This window comes from Phalacrocorax carbo, chromosome 14 (assembly GCF_963921805.1).
Source record: "Phalacrocorax carbo chromosome 14, bPhaCar2.1, whole genome shotgun sequence".
NCBI classification, from domain to species: Eukaryota; Metazoa; Chordata; class Aves; order Suliformes; family Phalacrocoracidae; genus Phalacrocorax; species Phalacrocorax carbo.
In genome coordinates, this window is record NC_087526.1 from 4,322,134 (window position 1) to 4,349,296 (window position 27,163).

The window sequence follows — 27,163 nt, forward strand, 5'->3', positions numbered from 1 at the left end:
TGGCAATCGGAGCCAGGCAAATTCAAATTGGAAAAAGGCACAAATTCTTGAGAGAGAATAACTGTGTAATTTAGGAGTGTTTCTCCAAAAACTGTGAACAGAACAATAAAAGTTATGATATTTATGCAAATAGCTTTTTCACAGCTTTTCTTTCGTTCAGCAGCGGACTCAAAGGGGGGGAAACGGAGGACAAAGAGGCTCCTGATAAGGCTTTTCATAGGGAAGTTTAGTCAGCGTGGCCCGCGCGTCGTGCGGAGTTGTGCAGCTGGGTCTAACCACAGCGCTGCTGGAGCCGAGCGGAGGTGGGAGCTTCCGGGAGCGTTGCATAAGCATGTGATGTCATCATGTAACTTTTTACGTCATGATAATCCCATCACCGCTTTGAAAGGACCTGTGGCCTTGGAGGAGTTTTTACACCATGCGATATCCAAACACTTGCTAAGTTTAACACATTTCCATGTAAAGGAAACGTACGTAAATGAAAATAAGAAAGTACATGGACACAAATCTCAGTCTCGGGGGTAAACGTAGGGCAGCAATTGCCTTCCCCCTCCTCCACCCGCCCTCCAAAGGCAGCTCAGGGCTGCTCCCTGTTCTCGCCAGGGACATCTTTGGGTCCTGCAGATACACGCAGCGTTGCCGATTTGAGTCGCAGGAGCCTTTTCTCTCGGCTGCAGCGAGCGCTCCAGCGTGGTGATGGGAGCCAGGCCTGCTGAAGACAACGTTCTGCCGCGCACACGGCTTTCCGTGAGATGCAGCTGTGCTACCCCGGACTCGCCCCACTCACAGCATCTCCACGGGGACGTCCCAAAGGAGACGCCACATCCTCCCAAGACGCGCTTCCAGTTCTGCAGGCGCTTGCCCACGGATCTCTATGCAGCAGCAGGCAACAAAACGCAACAGCCCCTCGAAGTGGGGAGGTGTTCTGCCTGCTGCTGCACTAACCCTGGAGAAGTCTCCTTCTCCGCTGCTCGTAGAGGGAACTGAAGGCGAGATAGTCAAGCTTGGCCTTTCTGCATATCGTCTAAGAAGCGTAACTATGTGCAGGATTAATAGTTGATCACGCCTGGAACAGCAAACATGATGACAACATGTATGTCACAATTGTATGCATTTAATAGGCATCTCATTTGAATTATTACTTAATGTACAGATCCCCCCAAAGTATTTTTATGTTATAAACCCCATAATTTATCTAAGTACAAGCTGCAAGTTCGTAAATACAGCATTAAGAAGGTAGCTATTGCATAGCTGGTTTAAGAAAATATCCTTTGTGAGTAAGATATATAGGCTTATTTGGGGAGGATTTAGCTACTGAGAGGAGGTCTTCTCCAAGTGAGTTATATGCTTCTTAGCTGCAGCAGACGGAATACAATTTCTTAGTTTGTCCTTCTTGTCAGCAGGAATCAGTCTGACCTGACTGTGCTGTCCAGTTCGGGTATCCCCTCAGTTCACTAGAGGCAGATTTATAAAGCACCGTTACAGGAACGAGGCTGCAAGTGTCGTTCTGACTGAGAGGAGAGCCGGATGAACAAGTGGCGTGCCAGCACACTTCCTAAAGAGGAGGCCTGAGAAGACTTGTAAGCCACCTTTTGCTTCGCTCGGCGCGTGGCGAGCGGGAGCCGCCGTTGCCTGGCAGTGCCTTCGCCTGCTCGACAAGGCGGGCAGCGACGTGGGGCCGTTGCTGACGTACCACAGCACGGGCGGCCGGGACTGCGCTGGAAAAGCCAGAACAACGCAGCGAGGATGCGCCTGCAGCTGGGCAATGCTGAAGGTCGGAGCGGTTGTGCACAGAAGCCTTTTCCATCTACGCTATCTTCTTTTATGATGAAGGTCATAACAGTCTGTTGAGGTAACGCTCTCTGAGGGATGCTTTTTGTACGTTTGTAAGTGGAAGATGGTTTGTTGCGTCTCTGTGTGCGCACATACACATGAAAGCTACAGACAACGCCTGTAAACTGAGAAAGGCGTGATGAACCGTGCCCTTATCAAGAGCGCTTGCTGACTGTTTATCTATTGCTGACTGACTCTGCAGATTAAATCTGCAAGAACAGCAATAAGGACTATGATGGGAGGGAGCTTAACCTCAAAGAAACTCAGTAGCCGACGCTTTGGATGTTTGAATTGCATCTGAATCAAGCTCTTGATTAAATCTTCGCAATGTCAAAAGCTCAAAGCAGCAGTTGTAATCAATGTAGCATTTCCCCCCCCTCATATTGCTGAATTATCTGTTGCAACGTGCAGCGCATCCGTGTCACTACATTAAATTTGTACGCAAAGAAGAGCGGAGATGAGGCAATAACGCCACAGGACAAGCAGCGCGTAGCCGGGCATATCTTCTTGTCTTCGTTCACTGTTGTTGGGTTTTTTAAAAAAAGTTATTCCAAATCTGAGTAAAACTGATTCCAGATGTGCTCATTTGAAGGATATAAAAGTCACACTAGCACCAAGACTATCCGAATTCTGTGCTGCACCTGAACAGATAACTAGTCCCATCTGAAAAACAGAAGTGCTATGAACAATAAAAAGGCCACAGGCAAAGGTTTTAGTGCTTCATTCCCATTAGCATCCTTTTTTCCCAAGTATTTTAGACTAACATAGTTGGAGAACTCCTCTGACGCTCCGGCACACTGAATCAGAGGTGCCTGGTACGACGTGGGTCGCTTGTCTGGGCTGTCGGGGCTGGATCCGTCCGTGGGCCTTTCGCCAATGTACAGCAGGCTGCGGTCTTTCGCATCTTGCTCCGTTTTGAAAAGTTCGTACTCGGTGTGGGGCAGCTTGATGCCCAGAGCCAAACATCCGTTTGTGGGTGTTATATCCTGCTCCACCCCCGCGCTCCAGGAGCTTGTCAGCCCACAGCTCCCAGGTTCCGAGGAGTTCAGCATCATCACCGTCACCTGGTCCATTGGCGTCACCCGCGCCTGCGTGACTTTAAAAGCCAGCTCTGTCCCACCCCGCACTTTGGAGGAGGGGATGCCTTGGGTGTAATGCCCAGATGCGTAGATGGTGAACGTCGGCTGTTTGCAGAGTGGGTCGGAGTAGTGATAGTAATAACCTTCCCAGGTGTGGTTGCTACCGTGGAATATGAAGTACCTGGTAAGGAAAAGCACTGCGGGTCGGACCTCGCAGTGGGTGCTCACCCAGCTGCCGCTGAGCTGCATTGGCAGCTGAGCTCTGACGGGTAGGATGGGCGGGTGGTGTTCATCAGCTCTGTATATAATCCCACAGGCCGGGCAAGGATGCACATGGTGCTGCAGAAGACAAAAAAACCCCAACGTTTTTGTGAACTGATAGGCAAAAAAAAACCCTTTCAGAGTATTTTAAAAGCTGAAACTCCCCTCCCTGGCACCACGGTGTTCAACTGCAATGAACTTGGCCCAAGACGTTCAAGCAGATTAAGTGAGATAAAGCGCTGCCCTGGCTCTTTGCTATTCTGGTACGCTGGAAGGATGGAGAGGTCTGTGCCCTGAGGCTGCGCCCTGCCCTGTGCCAGGGCCGCTAAGGACAGGCTGCGGGGAGGAGGCCAGGGCAAGGGCAGAGCCGCTGCAAGGGCAGGGGACGCTCCCTCGGGCCATCCACGTTGTTGCCCTGCAAATTTTCCACTGCAAGATGCTGCGCGCGCCCAGGGGTGAGGGTGGGGGTGCAGGGAGATGTCAGCTACACCACCGCGCCTCTGCACCGATTCAGAGAAAACAAAGCTGGTTTGGGGCAATCAGAAAGGCTGTGAAACCTCTCTGTGGGGAGGCGTCGGTGGCTGTGCGACGCCGCGCCGATGGCAGCCTCTCCAGGATGGCCAAAAGCCCGGCACGTTCTGCTTCCCCCTCGCCCCCTTCCTAGCGCGGCCGGCCGGAGCCCCGGCCCACGCTCCCGCGCCTGCGGCCGCGTTCGCAAGGTTCGCGGGTCGCCGTGGCCGGGCGGCAGGCGAGGCGGGCCGGAGCGGGTTCGCCGAGCAGCGAAGGGGCGTTGCAGCGGGGACAGAGAGGGAAAGGAGCCGCTGCAGAACGAGGCCCTGACCTTTGCCTGTGCTTCGTGCAGAGCTCTGAGCCGGACCAGCCCTGCAGCCCATCCGGTGCCAGGAGCGGGGTTTGTGCAGCTCGGGACTTTTTCTTATATTTCATATATCAAAACCGATTTATTTTTCAATAGCCAGGGTTTGAACATTTTATGATTTTTCTAGAATACAAGCTAATCTTTACTGAACTGTCGTACGCAACGAGGTTAAATAGCTCGGTAGTTAACTGTAGGGTGGGTAATTTACATGCGAGTTGATTGGAGTCTACTGTAATTTAGTCATTTTCAGCTTGCTTTACTGCTACTGTCACGTTAACGAGTGCTGACAGTACACAGTACATTATGGCTAAATAATCCCAGAAGTTGGCAAATATATATGCTCTCCTTAGACAGGAAATTCTTTGATAATGAAAGGTAATTTGGGGAGAATGGGTTTCTTTAAAGCAGATATAAATTTAAGGGAAAAAGTGTGGTATTTTCATAAAGAGGGTTAAAAAATAATTCCTAACATAGCTGCGTAACCCTCACAGCACAAGCAAATGGATGTTAGTTCAGGAGAAAGCAAAAAAATATCCTGTGCCCAATAAAATTATCACTGTAGATATGGAGCCAAAAATCTTACTTGCTTAAACCAGTCGTGTGAAGTTATTTCTAGTGTATGGCAGCTTCTAATTATCGCCAAGTGGTGACATCATGTGCTGGTCCATTGGAGAGCTGTTAGCTGATTAATTACAGTGCTATATTCAGAGAGTGAATTTCAGTATCTTTAGGTTTGGGTTTAAATTAACTTCTAAAAGTGTTTATGTTTACCATCTGGTTTTGCTCATATATATGGTTTTGGCCCAAGATAACACAAGTTTGACCAATTTGAGAATGTAACTTTCGAGATGGAGGGGGGCGTTGCCCTGTGGTTTGCAGAGTTGGTGTAGGTTGGGGTGCGGGGAAATGCTGCCCCCAAAATAATTTTTTTTTTCAGTTAATTCAGTTCTCTTTGGTAAAGTTCAGGGAGGTCTTTCCACCTCATCTCACTGCTCAATCACTTCTGAACTGATTAGCTACGATTCAGATAGAAATGTGCTTTCCTGGAAATAAACTAACTTGCTGCAGAATAAAAATAAATGAAAATAATAACATAAAATAAAATGCAACCAAGTCTCCTGCTCAGTTTTATTTATGTCAAAGTGAAAGTTTGATTTCTGTGTAATAACATAATTGCATTCAGGGCAACTTCCTCTGCTAATGGCATTACACAGAAGAGTAATGATTTAATGGCAGACGTTGCTGCCTCGCTCCTCTCTCCACCTGGAGGACACGACAAAGAGCGAGAGCGAGGGGAGGAAGACAAACGACAGAGCAGGCAGCCTCTAATGCTGTGCAGCCCGAAGCTTTCACTGACTTTGGTGCGGGAGACTAGGAAACTGCATTTCCTGCGAAAACACAGAGCCAAAGAAAAGCCATTAAGTCCAGGCCTGTGCCAATGCAGGCGTGTTTCTGAGGTTGGCTTTGCTGAGCCTTCACCCACCCCAGTCCCACGCTCTCAGTAAGGGAGAGCGAGCCCCGCGTGCCGCAGAGCACCCACGCAGCACCCTGGGGACCCGCACCTCCAGCCCCACACCTCCTCATCCGCGGGTCCTTAGGAGGGGTGCGGGCAGACGGTATTTTTAACAGTAAGGAAATAACACGTGCTCGGCAAAGCCCACAAAGGGATCGCATAAAGACACCATCCTTACCACAGCACTCTGCATAGGTTGCTGGTAACCGGTCGGTCGGTAGTGGAGCCTCTCGACCCACTCCGTGTGAATGTCCCCCAGGTACAGCTCCTCCACCAGCCGGCTCCCGCTCTGCTGCGCCTGCAGCAAGGGCTGGTAATGCTTCTCCACCCGCACCAGGCTCAGCTCGTGCATGGCGAAGCCCAAGGCGGCCGTGCAGTCGCGCTCAGTCTTGGCGCTCAGCAGTTCGTAGAGGGCTCCGGGAGCCCAGGTACGCCCCGGCGGCAGGAACCCGCTGCAGCCCTCACCCGAGGTCTGGTTGATCCAGGCGGCCACCTCCCGCATGGCTTTCTGGCTGTGGAAAACGATGCCGACTTTGTGGAGGTGGTAGTCGGCCTCGGTGGCCCCACGGGTGATCCAGGAGGCCTGGCGCAGGCGAAGCTTGCCCTTGATGACCAGCGAGTAGGAGGGGTCGCGGCAGGAGGGGTCCCAGTAGTAGAACTGGTAAGCCTTGAAGAGGCGGTTGGCGTAGAAGAGGTAGGATCGGGTGAGGAACTCGGGTCCCGGCCGCACCTCGCACCTGGGGAGGAAGGCAGTCCTGAGCCACCCACGGCGCGTGGCCGGGGGGTGCACGGGGTTCACCAGGGCACCCAGGGCGTGGGAGGAGAGGGGCGCGCATGGGTGGGAGCAGCATCGTGGGCAGGAGCCTCCCACACCCGGTGGCCACCCTTGGGTGATTTTAAGATCTGGGTGTCTGCTACCAAAACATGCCGGTGCTGGACGGGGGATCTGGCGCTTTGAGCCAGGTCCAGGGCCGGGGGCAGCAAGGCCCGTTTGAGGCGGGTGTGCTCTTCTCAGAGTGTCCGGAGCTGGAAGGGACCCGCCAGGACCATCGAGTCCAGCTCCTGTCCCCGCACAGGGCAACTCCAAATTCACACCGTGTGTCAGCTGCACCCTAACGGGGGGAAGGGGTGAGGGGGGGCCGGAGGGACACCTCAGGCCTCCCTCCAGCCGGGGGTGGGTGCTTGAGGGGGGGCAGAGGAGGGGCAGCGCCGAGGCGGGGGGTGCGGGAGGGGTGCGGAGGGGTCGGGCCGGGCCGGGGGCTTGGCCCGGGGGTTCGGGGTGCCTTCCCGGGGTGGGGGGTTGGGTGGGGGGGTGCCTTACCCGGTGGAGACCCAGCGCCCCTCCAGGCGGGGCGGCAGCCGCGCCGCGATCCTGGCGCCGTCCTGCAGGTGGCGAAGCTGCTGCCGGCACCGCGGCTCCCAGCGCAGCGGCGGCTCCGCGGCCGCGCAGGCTGCGCGGGTGGGGGGTGGAGAAAGAGGACGGGGGGGAGAAGGGGGGCCGTCAGCACCGCGGGGCAGCGCGGAGGTTGCGGTCCCCCCACCCCCCCTGCGCATCCCGCGGGGGGCGGCGGGGCTGCGGGAGTTGCGGGGGGACGGGGGCTGCGGGGGTTGCGGGGCTGCGGAGGTTGCGGGAGCTGCGGGGGTTGCGGGGGCTGCGGGGGTTGCGGAGGTTGCGGGGGCTGCGGGGGTTGCAGGTCTGCGGGGGTTGCGGGGGCTGCGGGGGTTGCGGGAGCTGCGGAGGTTGCGGGGGCGGCGGGGGTTGCAGGGCTGCGGGAGTTGCAGGGCTGCGGGAGTTGCGGGGCTGCGGAGGTTGCAGGAGCTGCGGGGGTTGCGGGGGCTGCGGGGGTTGCGGGGGCGGCGGGGGTTGCGGGGGCTGCGGAGGTTGCGGGGGCGGCGGGGGTTGCGGGGGCTGCGGAGGTTGCGGGGGCGGCGGGGGTTGCGGGGGCTGCGGAGGTTGCGGGAGCTGCGGGGGTCGCAGGGGCGCCCCGTCCCGGCAGCGTCACCCACAGAGAGCGTTTGGAACCCATCGCCCAGAAAAACCCCTCTGGCTGCTCCAGATGGAAGGGCACGAACCCGCACACGGGTCGGCGAAGCAGCGAGCTCTCCACAAAGGACACTGGCCTTTTTTATTTTACTTATTTCCATCCAAATCCAACTATTTTTCAGGTGAAATCTTCAAATAAATATCTCTGTTCCTGTTCTCTCTCAAGCTATTGTTGAAGCAGTAACTGAAACAGGGAATTACAGCATGGGAATATTAGACTCGCCTGTCGCCCGCCATAAGGACAGTAATTCTGTCACTTACCTCATTTCCCATAACAACGGATGTTATTGGCTTAGGGAATGTGTGAACACTCAGCTAAATCCTGAAGACCTTCGCATGCACGCATATATATGTACATATATTCCTAACATTATTCACTCTTTACTTAAGCAAACTTCTGTTGCGCTCATTGTGAGTTTGCTTCAGTAAGGAACTTGGGATTCGCCTCTTTCTAACACCACGAAATGAGCTCTCAGTGAAGCTCCTCCTGAAACCCCACCGATTTTCTGCTATCGCACAAGTGTCAGGCCTGGCAGAGCCCGACCCCTCGCCTGGCAGTGCTCAGCCCAGCCCAGGGCTGCCAGGGGTTTACGAGCCCAGCCGGGCTTCGCTCGCTCCAGCTGTACTTTGCAATTTGCCTAGAAGCATGCTGGAAATCTTCGAGCCAACCTTTATTCACTACGTACCAATGGTCAGGGCACAGGTTGCTTTCCAGCCTGCCCATCAGCCGGAAAGAAAGATCCAATACATGCGTATTACCTTCCCATGTTGCGCGAGGACGCTCAACATTTGCGCATCCTGTGCCTCAGTCAAGGAGATCAAGAGTCACAAGTTCTCCTCTCAGTCTCTGGGTGCCACATACGTACTTCTACATAACCTGAACCATCCTGTGATCTTTACAGGGACATTTGCCTAAACCAGACCCTTCCCTGGGAAGAGAAACCCAAACCATCTGCCTGCATGCGAGAGAAGCGACAGCAGAGATCGCGACGGGCCCAAGCCCGGCTTGGAGAGGGCAGTCACCTTCCTAACAAGAACTGTTCACAGACGAAGCTAGCACGTACGGCTCTGCCGCAAACCGTGGGCAAGACTACAAGCTGCTGAGCAATGTCAGCAAAATTCCCTGGCTCACAAGCTCAGGATATAACACAAATATAAACACTCAGGATGAGATTCACAGCTGGGGTCTACCAGGGAGGCTGCCCTGATTCCCACAGCCAACTTATTCCGCAACAGAAGCCTCTCATCCCTGGCATCAACATATCCTACACACACACGGGGTTAAATCCCTCTTACAAATCTTCAGCATCCAATTTTGCCACAAATACAAGCCCCAGACCAAGTCAAATGGGAACTTGGTAATTAAATGTCTGCTGTGCAAGTCAGAGGCTCCCAAACATGTGGCAAACCAAAGAGATTTCCACTCAAACAGTATTTTATTACTGATCTCGTAATATATAACTTAAGACTTATGTCTGATGGACAGATTCGGAGTCACTTCACTATGGGACTGCCATTTGCAAAGGTCTTACACGTAAGAGTAACAGGGTCCTTGAAATGTACTTGTGTAGATTTAAGCACGCAAACCCCGAAGCCACCACAAAGGGACTAACCGCATGGCGAGTGAGGCCCCCAGCGAAGCAGGAGAGCAATAACAGAGGCAGCCTACCTACCTAAAGGCCAGTGAAACCGTCCTTGGATTTTCTGTTACCTCACTATGCACTGGAGTGCTTAAAGTAGCTGGAAAGATGTATTATTAGTGTTAAGGGCTCTTTTTGGAGCAGACTCACAATTGTACTGGTTTTTATCATCTTTAAAGGCTGGACGCGGTGAGCAGGGATAGGCAGCTCCTTCACAATTGCTTGCACTAGTGCTTCCTAAAAAACAGTTCCTGTGAGTCCTCATATGAAAAGGGGAAAACACTGGATGACAAAAACCACTGCTATCAGTTAAATGTTTAATTTGGCAGCTGCAGCGTTCACGCAGGCTGCCCCATGGGTGCCCAGTTAGTAGAGCCCATTAGGAGTTGGGGGTCTGCATCCTCACCCCGGTTCTGTCGTGACTTGGCCAAATTTACTCCTGGGTCTCTTTTTTACTCAGCTGCAAAATGTGCCAAGTTTCATCTGACTGACCTATTGAGAGGCCTAATTACTGGCCAAGCTTTTGGAGAGCCTTCAGTACAAGGATAGTCCAAACTGAATTACACTTAAACATGGAATCATTATCCTAGAGAATACAGTAAACTAAAAAATAACTGTATTTGTATTCGAGGTAATGGACTATAAGGGTCCAGTTTGCTCTTGCTCCTAACCACAGAAAGATGCTAGCGGTGCCGGTGCAGTCTATAGCTCTACCGAAATAACAGCACAGAATATGGCCCCATTCTCAACTCGCTAACTGCGCTCCCTGTGTGTTTATTGCAGCAGAAGCTTCACTGTTTGACTAAACCCTTATTGCTACTTTTGGCAGAAACACTAAAAGTCTGCATTGTTTGAGAGCACAGACACTTTGGCAACGCAATCACTACATTTTGACACATCCAGTAGAAAAGGGAATTTTTATAATCAGGATCAAACTCCATGGGAAGAAAAAAGAAAAAGCACCCAGAATGTAAATATTTGACATGATGGGAATTCCTAGGGATTTTGTCTTACTTAACTGTACACAAGACTCCAAGCTGGATGCATCCTCAAACCAAGAGCTATTGGCTTGTGTCCAAATTTTGCGGCTGCTTTTCTCCCTCAAGTACCCCAGCCCAGCCCCACCAGATCCTTTCAAGCTGGAGAAGTTCAGTTCCAGCCCTAGAATCCGTAGTTAGGGCACATCTCTATTCCAAGAGCAGCATAAAGTGGCTGTCACTCATATGTCACTCTGTTACTCAGTCCCTGGTAAAGCACATCACAGCAGCTCCTCTCTCCATCTTGAGAGGGACACAAATTAACTGCTTTATAGAGTTCTTGGGCAGGAGGAAGGAATTATTCACAATTCATCTTCAAGACAAAAATACTCATTCATAGGAAAATCTAAAAGAAATCCCCAACTGTGATCTCTTCTACTCACTCATTATCCTGTCTGCCTGTATCGATTAACCACAAGGGTTTCCAGAGAGCTCCTCAGTACAGCAGCTAGACAAAACAGTATCTTTTTCCAGCTTTCCGGTGCGTGCCGCATCCAAAGTACTGGCCCAAAGTCTCCGAGCAATGGGGCTGCTCAAGCACTTGGGCAATTAGGAATGCCAGTAACTGGGAACGGCAGCTCATCGCGGGAATCGGCAGAAGCTGGATCAAGCCTTGAGACAACAGCAGTAGCAAATACTGACCAACTCTTCCATACACTTATTTGTATCAGCGGCTTTCAGAAAAACCAGACCCACGGCATCAAATGATAGAAAGGCAGAAATGGAAATTCTTCACAAAGTAAATTGTTGGTAAAATTAAGAGGAAAGATTCCTAGGCAATGGCCAAGCCTGAAAATGAGAGCCTGCCGGTGGGGTTGTGCGACATTACTGCTGTACGCTCCAGCTTCAGACCCACTTCTCACTTTTAAAGGGACAAAATACCAACCAGGAGAGAAATTCTGTAATATGCCTTGTTGGAAACAAATCTTGTTTGTGTTCCTCCGAGCAGACTGACTTTGGAAAAATGCAAAGTTGAGTCACACATCTGTTTCTTTAGAAATGGAGGAGAAAATGCATACATTACAGCTTGCACCAAATTAGTTACTGTAGATCAACTCTTCTGCAGAGCTAGATTGCTTAATCTGTTACATGTTATTGCCTCCTATGGCCAAAATTTATTATTCCCATTTATAATTCTAATGTTTCAGTTAGTCACCCATTCACAGGGATAAGATCAGTGCCTGAAGTCATGGAGCATTACACATTTCTTCATTTAGGGATGACATAAAACCTTTGATATTTTCTGAGGAATGTTCGGACTGGAATGAAATGGACGATAAGAAACATATCAATCTATTCTACATAAGTGAATTATACTTATCCACACAGACTTCATTAACAGAGCAAAACAGAGTTTCTTTAGCATTTTTCTCTCCTGAGAGCACGAAGAATGGATTTTGGGTTAGCCACTAAAGGAATAAGCATTCTTTTAAAAGCAAAGAAAATGTTTGCATTTAGCAAATCAATTTTTCTTGCATTTGTGTGGAGATTGAGTTAGTGGTGCTTTTAATTCACTCAGAATAAGGCCTTCCCAAGAGAACAATTGTGTGGGAAGAGATACATTCTATATTATAATATTATAAAGTTATAAAACTTAAACATAGCCTACTGGGGGTGGAAAACTGTATCACAGCAGAGCTTTGCATTCTGCCTATCTGCAAACTGAACCCAGTTCAGGAGAGGACTTAAGCACATGCTTAAGTCTAATTGGTTTCAGTGAAACTAAAGCATGTGCTTGAAATTAAGCCAGTGCATGAGCATTTTTCCTGATTAGTAATGCCTCCCTGAAATGCAGCCAGAATGTGGTCAAGTGGTCGAGGGAGGATGCCAGTGCTTTCACTGGAGTACTGTTTGGCTTCTGGAAAAGTATTTCTATTATTCATCCCTTCTCTTATTTGTCTGTAAAGCAGGTATAACTTCATATAGCCGTTTCACCAGTCTGATGCTCAGTTCATGCTATTTGTAAAATGTTTTGAATTCACTAGATGTTTCTCAGTTATTCTTTCAAGGATGGCACAATGAATGCATTACGTGTCAGCTCTCACTGCAGCGTGTAGAGCATCACCCTGAGTTTCCTGTGCATAACACAGCATAACCATATATGAATTTTTGCAGATCCTGAGGGGCAACTCAGCCGACTCAGCAGTCCCCAGCAGCTCAGGATTATAGAGAAATTTTCAAAACATACTTCACCACAAACTTTGAACGTGTTGGCAAACAGGTTCAGACACCGTATGCTATATGGCCTTCAGCCTAGCTTTATTCTGAGGCTGTGATCATTGCCTAATTTGTCGCATGTCCACGATGAAAATAGTGAAGCCCTCATGGTGAGTTGTCTGGAGGTTTTTAAGGGACTAGAGAAGTAAATATTTTGTCATTTATCATTTATTTCTCCTATAAGTGTCATGTCCAGCGATAGATAACAAGACAGATGAGATCTGGGGTAGAGAAGGGGAGAAGGTATTCTCTCCTGCACCACAAAGACCTTATTCAGTATAAACCATGCTTAAATAAAATGGCTTCTTATAATTGCCCTCTCTAGCCATTTACCTCAAAGAAGAAAACCAGGCCTAACACTGTAAATGGGATTGCAGGGCTTGAGCCCAGTTTCCTTGGAGTCCGTAAATGGGAAAGATCCCATGACCTTACCAACACAGCACCAGCCCCTAATTCAGAGAATGCCTGTCCCATAAACTGACAGTGAACACTCCACCTGAAGAACCAAGGGATACGAAGGAGAAACGGGATATTCTCAAATGGAGTGAGCTAAGCAAGACATGTAAGAGTTGGCACAGAGGACTTGTGATGACAAATAAAAGCACTAGTGGCGGATGTGAGTGCATCTTCCCACGAGATCTCCTATGGTTAATGGTAATCAGAACGCTGCGCTTTTCAATCACACACCAGAGCTTTACTCACCACATACTTGCTGGCCTGACAGATACAGCAGCCATTTCGCTCCATGTGTCTCCCTCCCACCTCCCAGAAGATACTGCGCAGGCTCAGAAAGAGGAGCCGTATGCTTTTTCCACAGCTAAATTGTTCAATGTCAAAAGATTTACTGGAGAAGAGCTGAGCAATTCCATACGGCCCAATGGCCCCAGTTGGCTCAACCATTGTGGTCAGCTCAGTGGTAACCGGCCCTTAGCTCAGAGCCCTGTCCCGCTGCCAGCCCCACGCTGGGGAGCCCAGCTGGGGGGTCCAGAAGAGCAGATAGGAGTGCTGAGAACGGAGTCTTGCTGTGAGCCAAAATCAGAGAAATCGCAGGGCTCCCCTTCAACCATTCACTACCTCCACACAAACCTACGGGACACAGTCTGGAGGGAGAGGGATGGTTAATCAGGAGAGGTAAGAACTAATGGGATAATTGCCCCGTGCCTTCTTTTGTCAGCATCGGCAAGCACTGAAAAAAGCAAATGCATTCAGGCTACCGTAACACATCATGACCCATGTTAAACTCTGATCCATACTGCTGCAGAAGTTTGGCACTGAGAAATGTATAACCAAAAATCAAAAGAAACCGGAGGAAAGAAGGGTGATGCTAGAGCTTTTTCCCTTGAACACTGGTGAAAGTTTAGATTTTATTTTGGTGAGATAGGTGAGACCATAGTGAGAGATCTCTAATCCCCTGGGTACCATGTCTAGATGGTGAGAGATTGGTGAGAACACATGGGGGACTGCATTTATTTTCAAAAAATGAAAGCAAACCAACTCAGTCCGAGGCTGAACAATACCCCAGGGGTACAATCATAACTCAGTTAAATTCTAACTGGAATTTGTATTCTTACCAAATGAGAAATATTACATCTATCTTCCTTAATTTAGATGAGCTGGAAATTCATTAGAAAATACAGCATGTGGTTTTAAAATTAATGACCCCCCATTGTTTTGAATGTATAGAGCACCCATGCAATTTTGGCAATTCCTTCAAACCCCTGCACAGACACTTTATTAGTGGCTATCGTGGCCATTTTGAATAGTGATGGCTAAGCATATTTCTTCCAGGAGTGCTTTGAAGAGCGGAACCGGTAATCACACCATGGCTTGGCTATAAAATGCCAACCTCATTTTGAACGTCTAAATCACTCACATGGACCACGAGTGCAGAGAGGACCACCCACCACATAATATTAACATAAATATAGCGTTTACCCAAAGCAAAATGAGCAACTGGAACTGGCGGGAGTTGAGAATAGAACAACAAAAAAATGATTAGGGGGTGGGAGGGATTGAGTTACGAAGCAAGATTAAAAGAATAGCGTACATGTAGCCTGGCTGAGTGACGGCTGGGGCAAGATGGACATGATAACAGCCTATAAATATTCAAAAAGCATAAACACCAAGGAAGGGAAGGAATTCCTTGCAGTGAATAATGAGGTTCTGTTGGGAGCGAATGAATGAGGAAAAAAATGTGTTTTGTGTATCGGGGTGAACTTCTTGAGGCAAAACCTTGTAGGCAGCGCAAGTCCACTTGCTTGGCAGGATTTTGAGGGATTGAACAAAGCATTAGTACAGCAGGGAATAACCCGCTCTGGACAGGGAGTTGGCAGGATACTCTGAGCGGCCTTTCAGTCTCCCACTGCCGTGGAGCCGTCCCAGTTCCCTGCTCCCACGCGAGACAGATGCTCTCCTGTGTAAGCACATTGTTGGCCGTCCTGCTCATCGAAATCACTGCCTGGCCTCCATGGGACTAGAAATACGGGCCAGATACACAAAGGCATTTAGGTGTGTAAAGACATAAGCAACTGCAATAGGTGCTAAACTGCTGGGCACAGCCGGGAATCCCGGTAGGTCCCTGCAATGTCAAGTACTCACCGTTGAAAATCTAAGTCCAGAAAATTAGACTACAAACCCACTAAAGCAAGAACGATCCTTTTGTTCTCTCTTTATTTAGCATCTAACACAACAGGATTCTTGGCACTTGTGCAAGGATTCTGTTTACAGTAATAAAAATAGGATCTAATAGGATCTAATAGTCTGAGGCTACTTGGCGCCTGTGAAGCCAAGGATGAGAAGGGCATTCAAAAGCAGCCACAGCAGAAGGTATCCTCAGAAAAAAGCTCTGCAGAAAGGTGGTAAATTGATACATAGCCCACACCAGAAATACGCACACATGTTTAACTTAGAATCACAAGTGACCACAGAAAAAGGTTACTTGTTCAGCTGAAGCACAGAATTAAAGTTACTTCTAACATGTGTTTTGGGGTCTGGGTGTGGTTTCTAGATAGCCTGAAATTTCAGTCTACTGTTTTGCCTGTCAACATTAGCCAAGTTTTGATGTGTTCCAGTTCTCTTAAACACTGCCGACAGATGCTAAAATCAAAGTTGACATTCAACCTACGCGCTGCATAATCTAATAACGGGACTCGTGCTACTCAAAACTAACAAAACTTAGGACCTTTTCTGCAGCAAAACTTTGCTGTCATTTATATTTTCATCTGTCTTTTCCAGGGAGATTAACTGGGAAAACTGATTTTTTCTCTGAAAAAGCTTCTCTGAAAAGCTTTAAAAACAACATGTCATTATATTTTTGTATCAACAGGGGAGAGGAGACACTTAAAAGCCATAACCTGCCAGTGTCCAGCACTTGTGGATTTGGTAAGAGTGTGAACAAGGTGAATCCAATTGCCTTAGTGGGGAGCTTGCTGTATACATTGATCTTGGAGCACAGGGTGAAAGCCCGCTTCCAGGGATCGCTGTCTTCGACTTAGACAAGGCCAAAACATCACACATTTGTCAGTGTTTCTTATTAACCCAGTAGAAACCATAGGGGACTTTTTCAGCGATCGACCAAAGAGATACATCCAAGTTTAAAGCATTATTTTAAAAACTATACTCAAGGAAATCTTCCAACGCTCAGTGGTGAGACTCCTCCTGTTGATTTATGTACCATCACACCAGTTGTAAGTCGAGAGCTGTTGTTGCACTGATCCAAATGTCTATCTAACAGTGCCACAGGGGCTGAGCTTCATTGCAGCGTTCTCAGTTTCAGCTGAATTCACACTGTGATGACTTAATAAGCTATTCACTGAAAATGCGAAAACATCAGTCTGAAAAAACATGATTATCACAGCGTCACCCTGCTAAAACTCAAAAATAATGATGGATTTCAACCCTCTTATCACTTAACACTCCGGAGCTTTGGCATTTCAAACAGACATCAGAGTTTCTTTCTTACTACACAGAGACAGAACTTTCCTAATTTTGCATTTAGAGCATGAGACCTTTTAACTCCTTACAGAAAAAAAAACACAGACTGCAGATTACTAACCCCTCAGATCTTACACAATTTAAACTAGGTAGAGAAGGAGCTGTTCTGTGAATCGTATTTTCAGTTTCTGGCAGCACTCTTAGCCTACAGAAGAAGGGTTACACATTAAAATTCTCACATTCTCACTGTCAGTTTCTTGGTATTATTATATACAAGATGCACCATCTTAATAATCATGAAGTCAGTCCTCATTTTTCATAGCTTTATCTTCCTCAGCAAATAAATAAAATCAAAGGAATTGTGTAACAGCATTGTATAGGTGCTTCCTAATTTTGAGGTTGATTTTAGCAGTGATTGTATCTCCTGCATGAAAGCGTTGTTTTTATAGATGACATATACTGTGTTGTGGGGAAACACAGGATCCCATTGAAAGCGAAACCTCTTTCCAAACTTTGTTCTGCCAGATGCAGCCTCCCCTAGCATTGGATTCCAGCTTTGGTTTTCTTCATAGCAATTTCTGGCTTTTGAAAATCTCCTTACTCAACAATTTGTGCTTGTGGAGAAAATATAGAAACCACACGATATTTTTTTCACTTGTGCTTTTTTTACATCTCAGCCCTGTTTTTATCTATATCCATATACTTTGAAACACAGCTAACCTATAATTATGGAAAGAACAAATAGAGTCATATCACACGACCTGGCATAATACATTAGTTGTTGATTTTTTGGCCAGCTTGAGAAATGAAGAATAAAACCCACCAGCTTGGTAAAAATAAATTAGCTAAATAAACGTTGTCCAAACACATATTTGAACCAAAGACAATGATGTTAATTTAACAGTAAGTACATATATATGCATGTGTAAATACACACACACATACATCCATATTGAACGTACTAGTCATTTATGGGATTCTCTTCCTAATCTCATAATTGAATGCAACTGCAGATCTTATTTTACCCCAACACTGTAATTTTTAAACTTAAAAATAAACATTGAAAGCAAGAATAGAACTTTTATGTTAAAGCCGTGTAAGAGAAGCTACACATGAAAAATATCAGTGTGGTGTTACTGGAATATAAAGCTTCAATGAAAGCTTAGGTAAAACTCAGCAAGTCTCTGGGGACGTTTCCAGGAATGAGTGATCCTTTGCCGGAGGAGACACCAAAATCAGATTCAGTTACCTAACTAAAGTTCTTTTTCAACTAATTATACACTGGTGTCATGCTCATGCTGATGTTCAGTCTTATGCAAAATACAGAATTCCAGTCTTGCTCACAGTGAAGTCACTGGCAAACCTTGCTTTGATTTTAATGAGTTCTGGATCTGACTTAGCTATTTAAATATATGCTTTAAGGTCCAGCTTCTGTTCTTATGGAAATCAGTGGAAATTCTCTCACTGACATCAGATGAAAGAAGCACAGGGCTTAAATTAGATTGGACTAAAATAAATTGTGTGAAGATTTAAGAAAGAAGCATTCTAACTAGACTTAAGTGAGTAATCTTATATAATGCAGTATTAAAGATCTCTGAACAGAGCAACCTGAGCTAACAAAATATATGGAGAAGGAAAATAGGTATTTCTAAACCTCTTAAGGTTTATCTTTGGGGAACAACATATGATGAAGACCCCACATAAGGAGAACAGAAAAGTAACCCTATAGAAGAACCTTGCTTAGAGATTTCTTTCTGTAGTCTGGTCCTTTACACTTAATGCACATAATGTCCAATAGCTGTCACTACACGATTCTTTTGCAACGATCACTAAACTAAGCCCTGAGCTGGAGAGGCAAGTCATGGTGATATTTTGCTGCCCAAAACCTCAGATGAGTAAACTAAGTGGTAGAAAGGAAGCTAGCAACAGGAAACCCAGGTGTCTGGCTTTCCAGCGTCCAGACTGCACAGGGGCCTCAGGGGCACCCTCCCACCCTTCCTTTCACCTGCCCGGTCTGTTCAGGGGTGCAGAGTCTCAACAAAAGGTCTCCCTTGCATTTCCTAGGCAAATCCTCTGTCCAAGGATGGAGGAGCCTCCCTCAGGCTCTGCTCCTTGTCGTAAACAGAAATCATTTTGCCTTTTTTTCACAGCACAGTTGTCTTTGTTCTCCCATATGGTTTCTTAAGCCAGAACCTTTTCTTCTGAAACTGCTCCAAGAACTGTGGGGTTGAAAGATGCCTTTCTGAAAGGGAGCCGCAAAGATGCAGCCTGCGCTGCTCTGAGGGTCTGCCTGCACAGCTGGGGCTTGGTGGCTTGTCCCTGGAGCAGGAGACTACTACTTGTGAAGTTGTCCCTTGCTGGGGCAGGTGCTGGATCCTCCCAGGGATAATTCGGAATTCCCAGTGAAAGACCACGGAGAATCACCTCGGAGCCCTTCCTGGATCTAAACTCAGCTCAAGCACTCACCGTGCTCCGGACAGGAGCAAGCTGCAATGGCACAGGGGGAGCCCGACAGGGTTTCGGGGGGGGGGGGGGGGGGACGACGACAGGGACACCCACCACCCTGGGAGCCTCGGGTACGAGGCAGGGGCTGAGCCCCAGCCCAGCACCGGCCCTCCAGCCCTTCTGGCATCTCCACAAGCCGCTCCGAGGGAGGGGACGGACGGGAAAGGCTTCAGGGAAGCCCCTCGGCGTGGAGGGCTGTCCCGGCCCCCCCGGCCCCACAGCTCGGCAGCACCCCGGGGGCTCCTGGCTCCCCCGGAACTCTCCTCACCCGTCCCCTCCGCAGGCAAGCGGCGGAGGATGGTGCAGGGCAGCGCGGAGCGCGGCCGGGGCCCCTGTCCCGGCTCCTCCCGCCCCGCCGCCAGCACGGCCCGAGGCGGCAAGGGCACCCCGGGGGACCCCCGTCCCAGAGCGGGCCCCGCGGAGACCCGCCTTGCAGCTTCCCTGCGCCCTCCTTGCCATCTTCTCGCACCCTCTTGTACCCTCCTTGCCATTTCTTTGCACCCTCTTTGTAACCTCCTTGCGCTCTCCTTACGGCTTTCTTGCATCCTCCTTGCCCTTTCGTTGCGCTCTCCTCGCACACTTCTTGCACACCCCATGCAATTTCTTTGCACTCTCCGTGCAATCCCCTTGCATCCTAATTCCTTGCACCCTCCCAGCAATCCCGTGCCCCTTCGCAGCGCCCGGGGCGGGAGGGAGGCGGCGGGAAGGCCCCCGAAGGGACGACCCCGACTCCAGCACTCGCTCCCCCTCCCCTCCACCCACCCCGGAATGGCAGCGACCGCCGGTGCCACCTACCTACGAGCAGCCCGGCGAGCCACCAGCACCGGACCATGGTGGCCGCTCTGTTTCCTCGCCGACCCGGCGGCAGGAGAGGCGCGATCGCCGCCGGTGCCCGCGGAGCTCAGCGGGGCGCGGCGCCCGGCGACGCAGCCATTGGCCGCCTCCGGCGCTCCGGTGCCCGCGGCGGCGGGACCCCGGCTTCAGCCCGCCGGCGGGAGGCTGAGGGCGGCGGGGCCGACACCGGAGCACTCGTCCCGCTCAGCCCCGAGAGAAAAAAAAATAAATATATATTTTAAAATAAAACACCAAAACCCACCCCGCCTTCGCTGCGGAGCGCGTCCCCCCGGCTGCTGATAGCTTTAATGGAGCTTGGCAGCCACAGGTTCAAGTTGCCAGAAGAGGTGGAGACTCCGCCGCCTGCGCCCCACATGCGGCCGCTCATCGCACACCCGGGGGAGGAGGAGGGCTGCCCCGCCGCCGGCAGCCGACCGGCACCAGCACCTCCGCCTCGGGGTCGGCACCCCCGCCTCGGGGACCGGCACTTTCCCCTCAGGGATCGACATTTCTCCCTCAGGGACCGACATTTCTCCCTCAGAGAGCGGCACTTTCCCCTCAGGGACCAGCATTTCTGCCTCAGGGACAAGCAGTTTCCCCTCAGGGACCAGCAGTTTCCCCTCACGGACCGGCACTTCTCCCTCAGGGACCCGCCCTGACGGCCGCAGGGCACCATGGCTGCAGCGTGCTGCCCTGTGCCTCAGGTGCTCCCATGGCGGCTCTTGCCCCCCGCCTCACCCCCACCCCTAGTGGTGGGGGTCCCCTGGCTCCCCCAAGGCTGCTGTGGGGGCTTGGGCCAGCTCCCCTCAGTGGCGTTTTGTGAGGGGACCATCCCCATGTCCCCACGTCCTGGCCTTCCTGCCCTCTGCGGGCCGTGGCTCCCTCAGACCCAACAGCCCTCCTTTACCTGTAGCCTGGGCTCTCAGGGTCACCAAGAGAACAGGGCCTAAAGCCTTTAGAAACCCTCTCAACATCCCACGTTTTAAAAATACAGGACCCTTTGAAGGCAACTCGGAAGCGCCTACCTCGGGCGGCGCTCGCCCAGGGCCCTGGCACTCATGCCAGCCAATTCCCTTTCCTTCCCATTACCCAAATGAGGCCCACGGGACAGAGCTGCGATTGATAAAGGGCTTACCATCGGCTCTTGGCACAAAGCTAAGCACAAATCTGAACTTAGACGTGTCTGGAACGAAACAATGCTTCTCCTCGTCTGTATTGATGATTAGCAGTGAACTGGAAACAAGGCGTTGACTGAAGGTGAAGCAGGTCTGTTCGCTGCCCTTCAAAGACAGTAAAACGACCGGTGTCCAATCGTGCAGGGAGTGAGTCGCCCTCGGAAGTGGTGAGGGGGAAAGGCTGTGCCGTGATGGCTCTGACAGTCTAACACTCATGCCAGTGTCGGCAATAAAGGTCGAGGTTTAGTGCCTTTTTCTGGACTGAAAAACTAGGTTCAGTTTTTTGCAAATGAGACAAGGAAATCAAAATACACTTATGCCCCCAGCAGAACACCAGGACCCTGCAAACTCATTTTTCCTAGTGAAACTAGCTGTTTCACTGGGTAAAGGGAAACTTTAAGGGGGATAAAGCTAGTCTCCATGTTCACAGCAGTAATCCCGTTGATTGCAATGAGAGGGAGAAGCCGAGGCCTGATTCTGCAGTCACATATTTGCTGAGCAGAGGCTTCAGTGTGCTGGGGTGAGGTCTCAGTACAGTAGGTTTATTACTTTGTCAAAAATAACGCATAACATCTTTAATGCAAAGTGGGACAAACTTATCTGTCATGGGTGCATAAAGAATTAAAGTTTAATGATACTTGCCAAGATAAAAATAACAAAGTCCATTTGTAATGCAGGCACTCCTTTTTCTAGCTAATGTTTTTATCTCTTTTTGTTTCTCAAATTCTCCAAACCAGTCATTCTTGGTAAATGTCCAGGCCACTGTGGTTTTATTATATTTACAAATACATAAATTATCAAGCACATAGGCAAAAAAGTTGTCCTTTATAATGATGCTAGAGAGAAAGGAATAATTTTTCAAGAAGTTACCTTTACAAAGCACAACATATTATTTTCAGACATAGTCAACCAAAACCCAGAAAAATGAGGGTACAGGTCATCTTCTACCAGTAACAACTTTGATTTTGGCTGTGCGCTTCTCATAAGACACTTCTGACCTCTAATGCTAACCTCCTTCATTTCTTTTGGAGTATTTTAAGGGCATTTGTTTGAGGGAGGGAATAAAACCAAAGCAGAGTGGTTTTTACACAGGTGTTTGAAAATTATAATAATCATATGTAACCTATCATGAGCTTTTATGAGATATCAGACTAACAGAGCGTAGCGATAGCTTTCATTCATATGGCTTCTTTCATCCCCGCAGCTCCCAAGGGACCTTATCAAAGTAACCAAGTCATAAGCACTTTTTCTTTGGAAGAATTCCTCCTGCCACCATTGTGCTGCAGAGCTGCCTGAGCACAGCAATGCAGCTGTTTCGCAGCACGCCGCCCCGGGAGGATGAGAAGAGTACCACAGCCTGTTACAAATACCAGGAGGATTTAGAAAGGCGATGGAGTCTTCCAACCTGGAAGTCTGCCAGGACATCAGGCTTAAATTCTCAACTCGTGTAAAAATTGCTGGGTAATCTTCAGCTCCTGCAGAGGACCAGCAATGTAAAAATGCCTATAATTTTTATTATCAAGTAATTACAGACTACCTGCTGGGCAAAGTACGTGGAGGGAGACAAATGATTGCAAATAGCCTGTAATTCCAGCAGAACTATGTGGCCTGATTTACACATCCAAAGTGAATAGAAGTTGTTCCTATTCTGATTCAGGAGCACTTTACTCACGGTGCTGTAAATACTAACACAGCTGCAGGGTAACTGGGAAGCGGACCAAGGTGTTTTTACATTAGCTATGCTTCACTTGCCTGGCACCTTGTGTAATATTCATTCCTGTGCAAAACAGGTACAGAATATTTGAACTCAGAATCATGCTCTCTTGTCAGCAATACAGGGCAATAAGTTGCCTAGCCCCCAAAGGCCAAATATTTTCTCTTCCCCTTGCCAGACTAGCAAGGATAGGCAACCACACAGGAAGGCAGCAGGCCAGGAAACCAAAGATTAATAAGGCAACAGCTCTGAAAATACTGTTTGTCTTCAGAAAGGGATCCTCTGAGTAGATACTCAAGTCCTCAAAAAGCCGTGTCCACAAGCCATAGCAACTCTGAAGTTCAGTCTTTAAGAGGTAATACCAAGGGATATAATGTTTGCAGAGCTGAAAATACTGGGTGACCTGAAAGCTGAGTGTGTGCATTTACAACCAATCTTTACCCTGTAGAACCTCTTGCACTCTACTGCAGTCTCAGGGGAGCACTTTATGGGGCTATGGGAATTAGTATGCCCTAGCAGCTTTCTAGGGTAGCCTATATGCTTAGGCACAAGATTACTGCAAAAACGTTAGTGAAAGTGCAATATTAAAAAAGATCTTCCTTACCATTCAGACTGTTTTCACCCAGGTAATTTCAGCTGCTATGTATGGTCACCTGTAAAATGTTGTTCTGCATCAGGATGGAGTTTAAAGGGACAGCCAACATCTTTCTCAGTGCCTTTGAATGACTTCCAATCTACGGCTTCTTTTGTCAAGTCTCAGCCAAGAATAGATGGAATAGACTAATAAATCCCTGTTTTGGGGGGCTTGTGGGAGAAGAGCTAGGCGTCCCTCGTGGCAAGAACTTCATTGACTCTCACTGGGAAACTCTGGACGGAGCTATACACATTTAACACTGTTTGACTCACCAGATGGACCATGATGCAGAGTTGGCAGGTGGGGACAGAAAAAAAGATATAAAAAAGCTATAAAAAATAAACAAAACTGGAAAGGATTCTTGAATTTCTCAGAAAAGAAAATAAATATAAGGTGCAGATTCTATTTCTTTCACTCTTAAATAAAAACAGTTAGTATGTGCAGAGGATTCTTCATGAGAAATGCAACTTACAGAGCCTTTATTCATTAACTCTCATAACGTGGCCAAAGGAAGATAGCGTTATCTTCCCCACAGGGACACCGGGGCTGGGCATGGTACGTTTTGCTCAAACAAGTAAATGGTGTCACCAGTGCCTGCCTGAGGACATCTCCTAGCTATAACGTGCAGTGACGAGGACCCTCTTTCTCTCCATTCAGCACAGAACAATACTTCCCTGCTGTGCAACGTACTGTATTATTGCCACACTCCTCTCCATTAGTAAAGAGAACGTAGCATTGCCCTCCTTGATCACCTCTCATTTCTTATGCCAACCTGATCTCAAGCAGGACATTTCCTCTTGCTTTCGTGATTGGCAACAGCCTGTTTGGGCTCTGCCATTTGAGGCTGCTGGTAGATCTAGACAGACTGCTGGCATTTTGGTTGTCTTTGTCAGCTGCCTGAGATGAGCACCTTCTGACAGTGGAGCAGTGAAAGAAATATCACTTTCCTTTAGCCTGTTTCTTTGTGCTATTCACTGAGGAGTAGCATTTAAAAAAATATTGCAACGTCATATGGTGCATACTCAGTGCACTCTACAGCGTAACAATAGGAAAATGTGAACAAACCTTCCAGGGTACCTGGCTCAGTGTATGTATTTATATGCTAAAAAACACTGGAGTATTATTTACATGCTTAGCTGGGGTTTGTCCTTTCTAGAGAAGTCTGGACTGCTACCTGTTATACTTGGCTCATGATGATTTAAATAAGAATTTATAGACCCTAAGCCATCTGCAAAATGTCCCAGTTCTTCAAGGCCAATGTAAATGCAATGAGGGGGGAAAACCACAGAAAGAAAAGGTTAACAGGGTTTCTCCTTGCCTCCTCCCTGGCACATTTTATAATTAACTTTATAATGTCTGGGAGCAAAGGTTTGAAGCACATAAAGCTCCCACATCCTTGGAGATAATTGCAGCAGTTTGTGTAGCACATTACACCAGAAGCAACTTTGTTTGGTTTCATTGCACTGCAAGTTGTGGAGAATATGTGCACTGCAGGGCACTGTGGAGGGCTGACTTCGCATCTCGACATGAAAGCAGCTTGCTGTGATTTAATCATCATCCTAATCAGGAATGCGCATTAATTCAAGGTCCCTTTTGGGGCTAGGGGAAGAAGAAAGAATAAAAAATGAGCCAGCTTTCTATCTTGTGCAAGGTGCCACTGTTTTCCAAAGTGTGAGAGAATTAAGTGTGTCATTACTTTTTACAGACACTTCAAAAGGCAGCTAGAGGAGAGACCTTGCTGCATGCTGCAGTGAGAGCTACAGGCGACGGAACCCTCTTCTGCCCCCGGACTCTATCAGCATTAAGGAAATTTAATATTTAAATAGATCTTGAAACTCTAGCCCACGTTTTCTTATGAATGACAGATCCTTCCTGCCCTCAGTCCACCACATTTCTCCAAGCCTGAAAACTGACGCTTCCTTCTTAACAGCAAAAAGTGGGAAAGACGTTTGTGGTCTGGTGGTTACACCATGGGGTTGGAAAGCAGAAGTAGCGTTGTTTCACATCTGGGCCAAGTTTCTTGTTCACCATGGACTCGATCCTGCCAGATACTGAGCACCCATTGATTTTTCAAGGCCAAGCCCTCACACAATTCATGTGAGTCCAAGTTCTTGTTCCAAAGCAAAAACTGTGCCTGTATTCAAAAAAATTGGTGCTGATTCTGTGGTTATGCTGCTTCCTTCACAATCCCAGCAGCTCAGCATTAATTTCCATGCTCCCTTCGAGTGGCATGAGAGCTGGGACAGTCACACTCCAACACTTCACACCTCCAAAGCCCTGATTCCTCATTAAAATCTCATTTTACTCCTCTCTAGGATTTAGTTTGTTTAGTTTAGTTTGTTTAGTTTAGATTAGTGGGAGGTCCTGTTGTCTTCTATTTCTGCCCATACCCAGGAAAGGCGAATAACAATCTGGAAAAAAGTTGCTTTTATTCTTATGAATTGCAAAACCACCACTAGCTCTGACTTTCACTAGCAGAGAAGCTACTCTTGAGACAGACATTGTCAGTCTACTGAGACTGGCTTTAGGGCAGCATGTGGTGTAGAAACAAGGAGGCATAATCATATATCTAGTCTGATTGCTGGTCAAGTAATACAACTTCCTCAAGTTTTATTACCATTCACCCACTGCGATTGTAAGAGTTTAGATGCTAGCATCTTATAAATACCTCCGATGCCTGATTTTGTATTTGTTTTCCATGGACCTTGTGGTGACTGAGCTAATTCTAAGGTTCTGCAAAAAATAACCAAGAAAAGCAGGTCTGTTGTCAGTGACTCCATGGGGGTCCATGAATCCTAAAAGACTGGAAACCACCACTGAGATCAATGGATGGATTATTTAGTCTGGGTATGGCCCCTTTTTTGCATCCTTACATGTAGTCCAATTTTCGGTGTAAGATTTCAATGTAAGAAGTGCCAATTGCACCGCTGCATGCAGAAAACTGCACAGACCTGGCTGACTCCAAAGGTCTGTGGCTCCAAGCGTGGCCTCTGCCATTCTGCAAAGACAGAGAAAATAAGAGGGAGCTTGGGCCATCAATAAAGAAAGGTAAAATAGCCATATCTTTGTTCAGTGACTGTAGTAACCATAAGCAGCTGTTAAAACAGATTGGAGTGTGTTAAAAATCCAAGCCTTTCTGTGGTCCCTAGTCCAGGGCTGTTATAATAAGGCTTGTTTTCTCCTCGTTAAAACAATCATTTACTCTTTACGTTTAGGAAGATAAATGTTCTCAAGGCACATAATGATATCAGCAAAGATAAATTACAAAGGCCACCAGCCAAATTCATGCTACTGTGAGGAACGCACCATAAATCGCTGCAGCAGACGTGTCTGCTCTAGGAGCAATGTTAGTGTGCACCTGCTCACGGCTTGAGACCAGCCCCTTGCCTGTTATATTCCTGCAAAGCATGAGAATAATCTTTACGGGAGTCTGCAAATAGCAGCCAAGACTGGTGCCCTGTTCAGGAAAGCACTTAATCACTCATTTAATCCTTGCTCTACCCGAAAAGCATTTGAAGATATGAACTTTAGTTCAAGTCTTACATGTGCAGTATCCTTATAGGCCCAAAACATTATTCCACCATGTGCATTTTTTCTGCTTTATGTATGTGCACTTTCCCGGCCACTATTCAAACCTATCGCAAATGTTTTCAAAGCTTTTTTTTTTTAAAAAAGGTCAAAGGAGATGATGGAATAGGGGATGGCTTTTGAGTGCTTCGGCTTATGTAGCACACTTTCATCTGCGAGTGCCCCATGGGTACCTGGCTGTTCCTTAGGCTTTCCAGTATGTCTCGTCACACAAACCCTCCTTGCTGCCCTATAACAACCACCAACTGTCCCAAACTGCTGACCTATTAACCAAACAAA

General features: G+C 48.2%; 1 protein-coding gene across 2 annotated transcripts; it reads right to left on the reverse strand.

The window, feature by feature from the left end:
• Nucleotides 1-1,094: 1,094 nt before the first annotated feature.
• On the reverse strand, nucleotides 1,095-20,167 carry APCDD1L (APC down-regulated 1 like). 2 transcript variants are annotated; one of them, XM_064465306.1, is made up of 4 exons: nucleotides 19,735-20,167; nucleotides 6,885-7,014; nucleotides 5,742-6,300; nucleotides 1,095-3,251 (listed from the first exon to the last, which is right to left on the reverse strand). In XM_064465306.1, exons 1-4 carry the CDS (start codon nucleotides 19,769-19,771, stop codon nucleotides 2,487-2,489), a joined length of 1,491 nt encoding a protein of 496 aa, XP_064321376.1. In that variant the 5' UTR covers nucleotides 19,772-20,167; the 3' UTR covers nucleotides 1,095-2,486. The 2 variants fall into 2 exon arrangements, with proteins under 2 accessions (XP_064321376.1, XP_064321375.1); XM_064465305.1 differs by lacking the exon at nucleotides 19,735-20,167 and adding an exon at nucleotides 19,472-19,574.
• Between the last annotated feature and the right edge of the window lie 6,996 nt (nucleotides 20,168-27,163).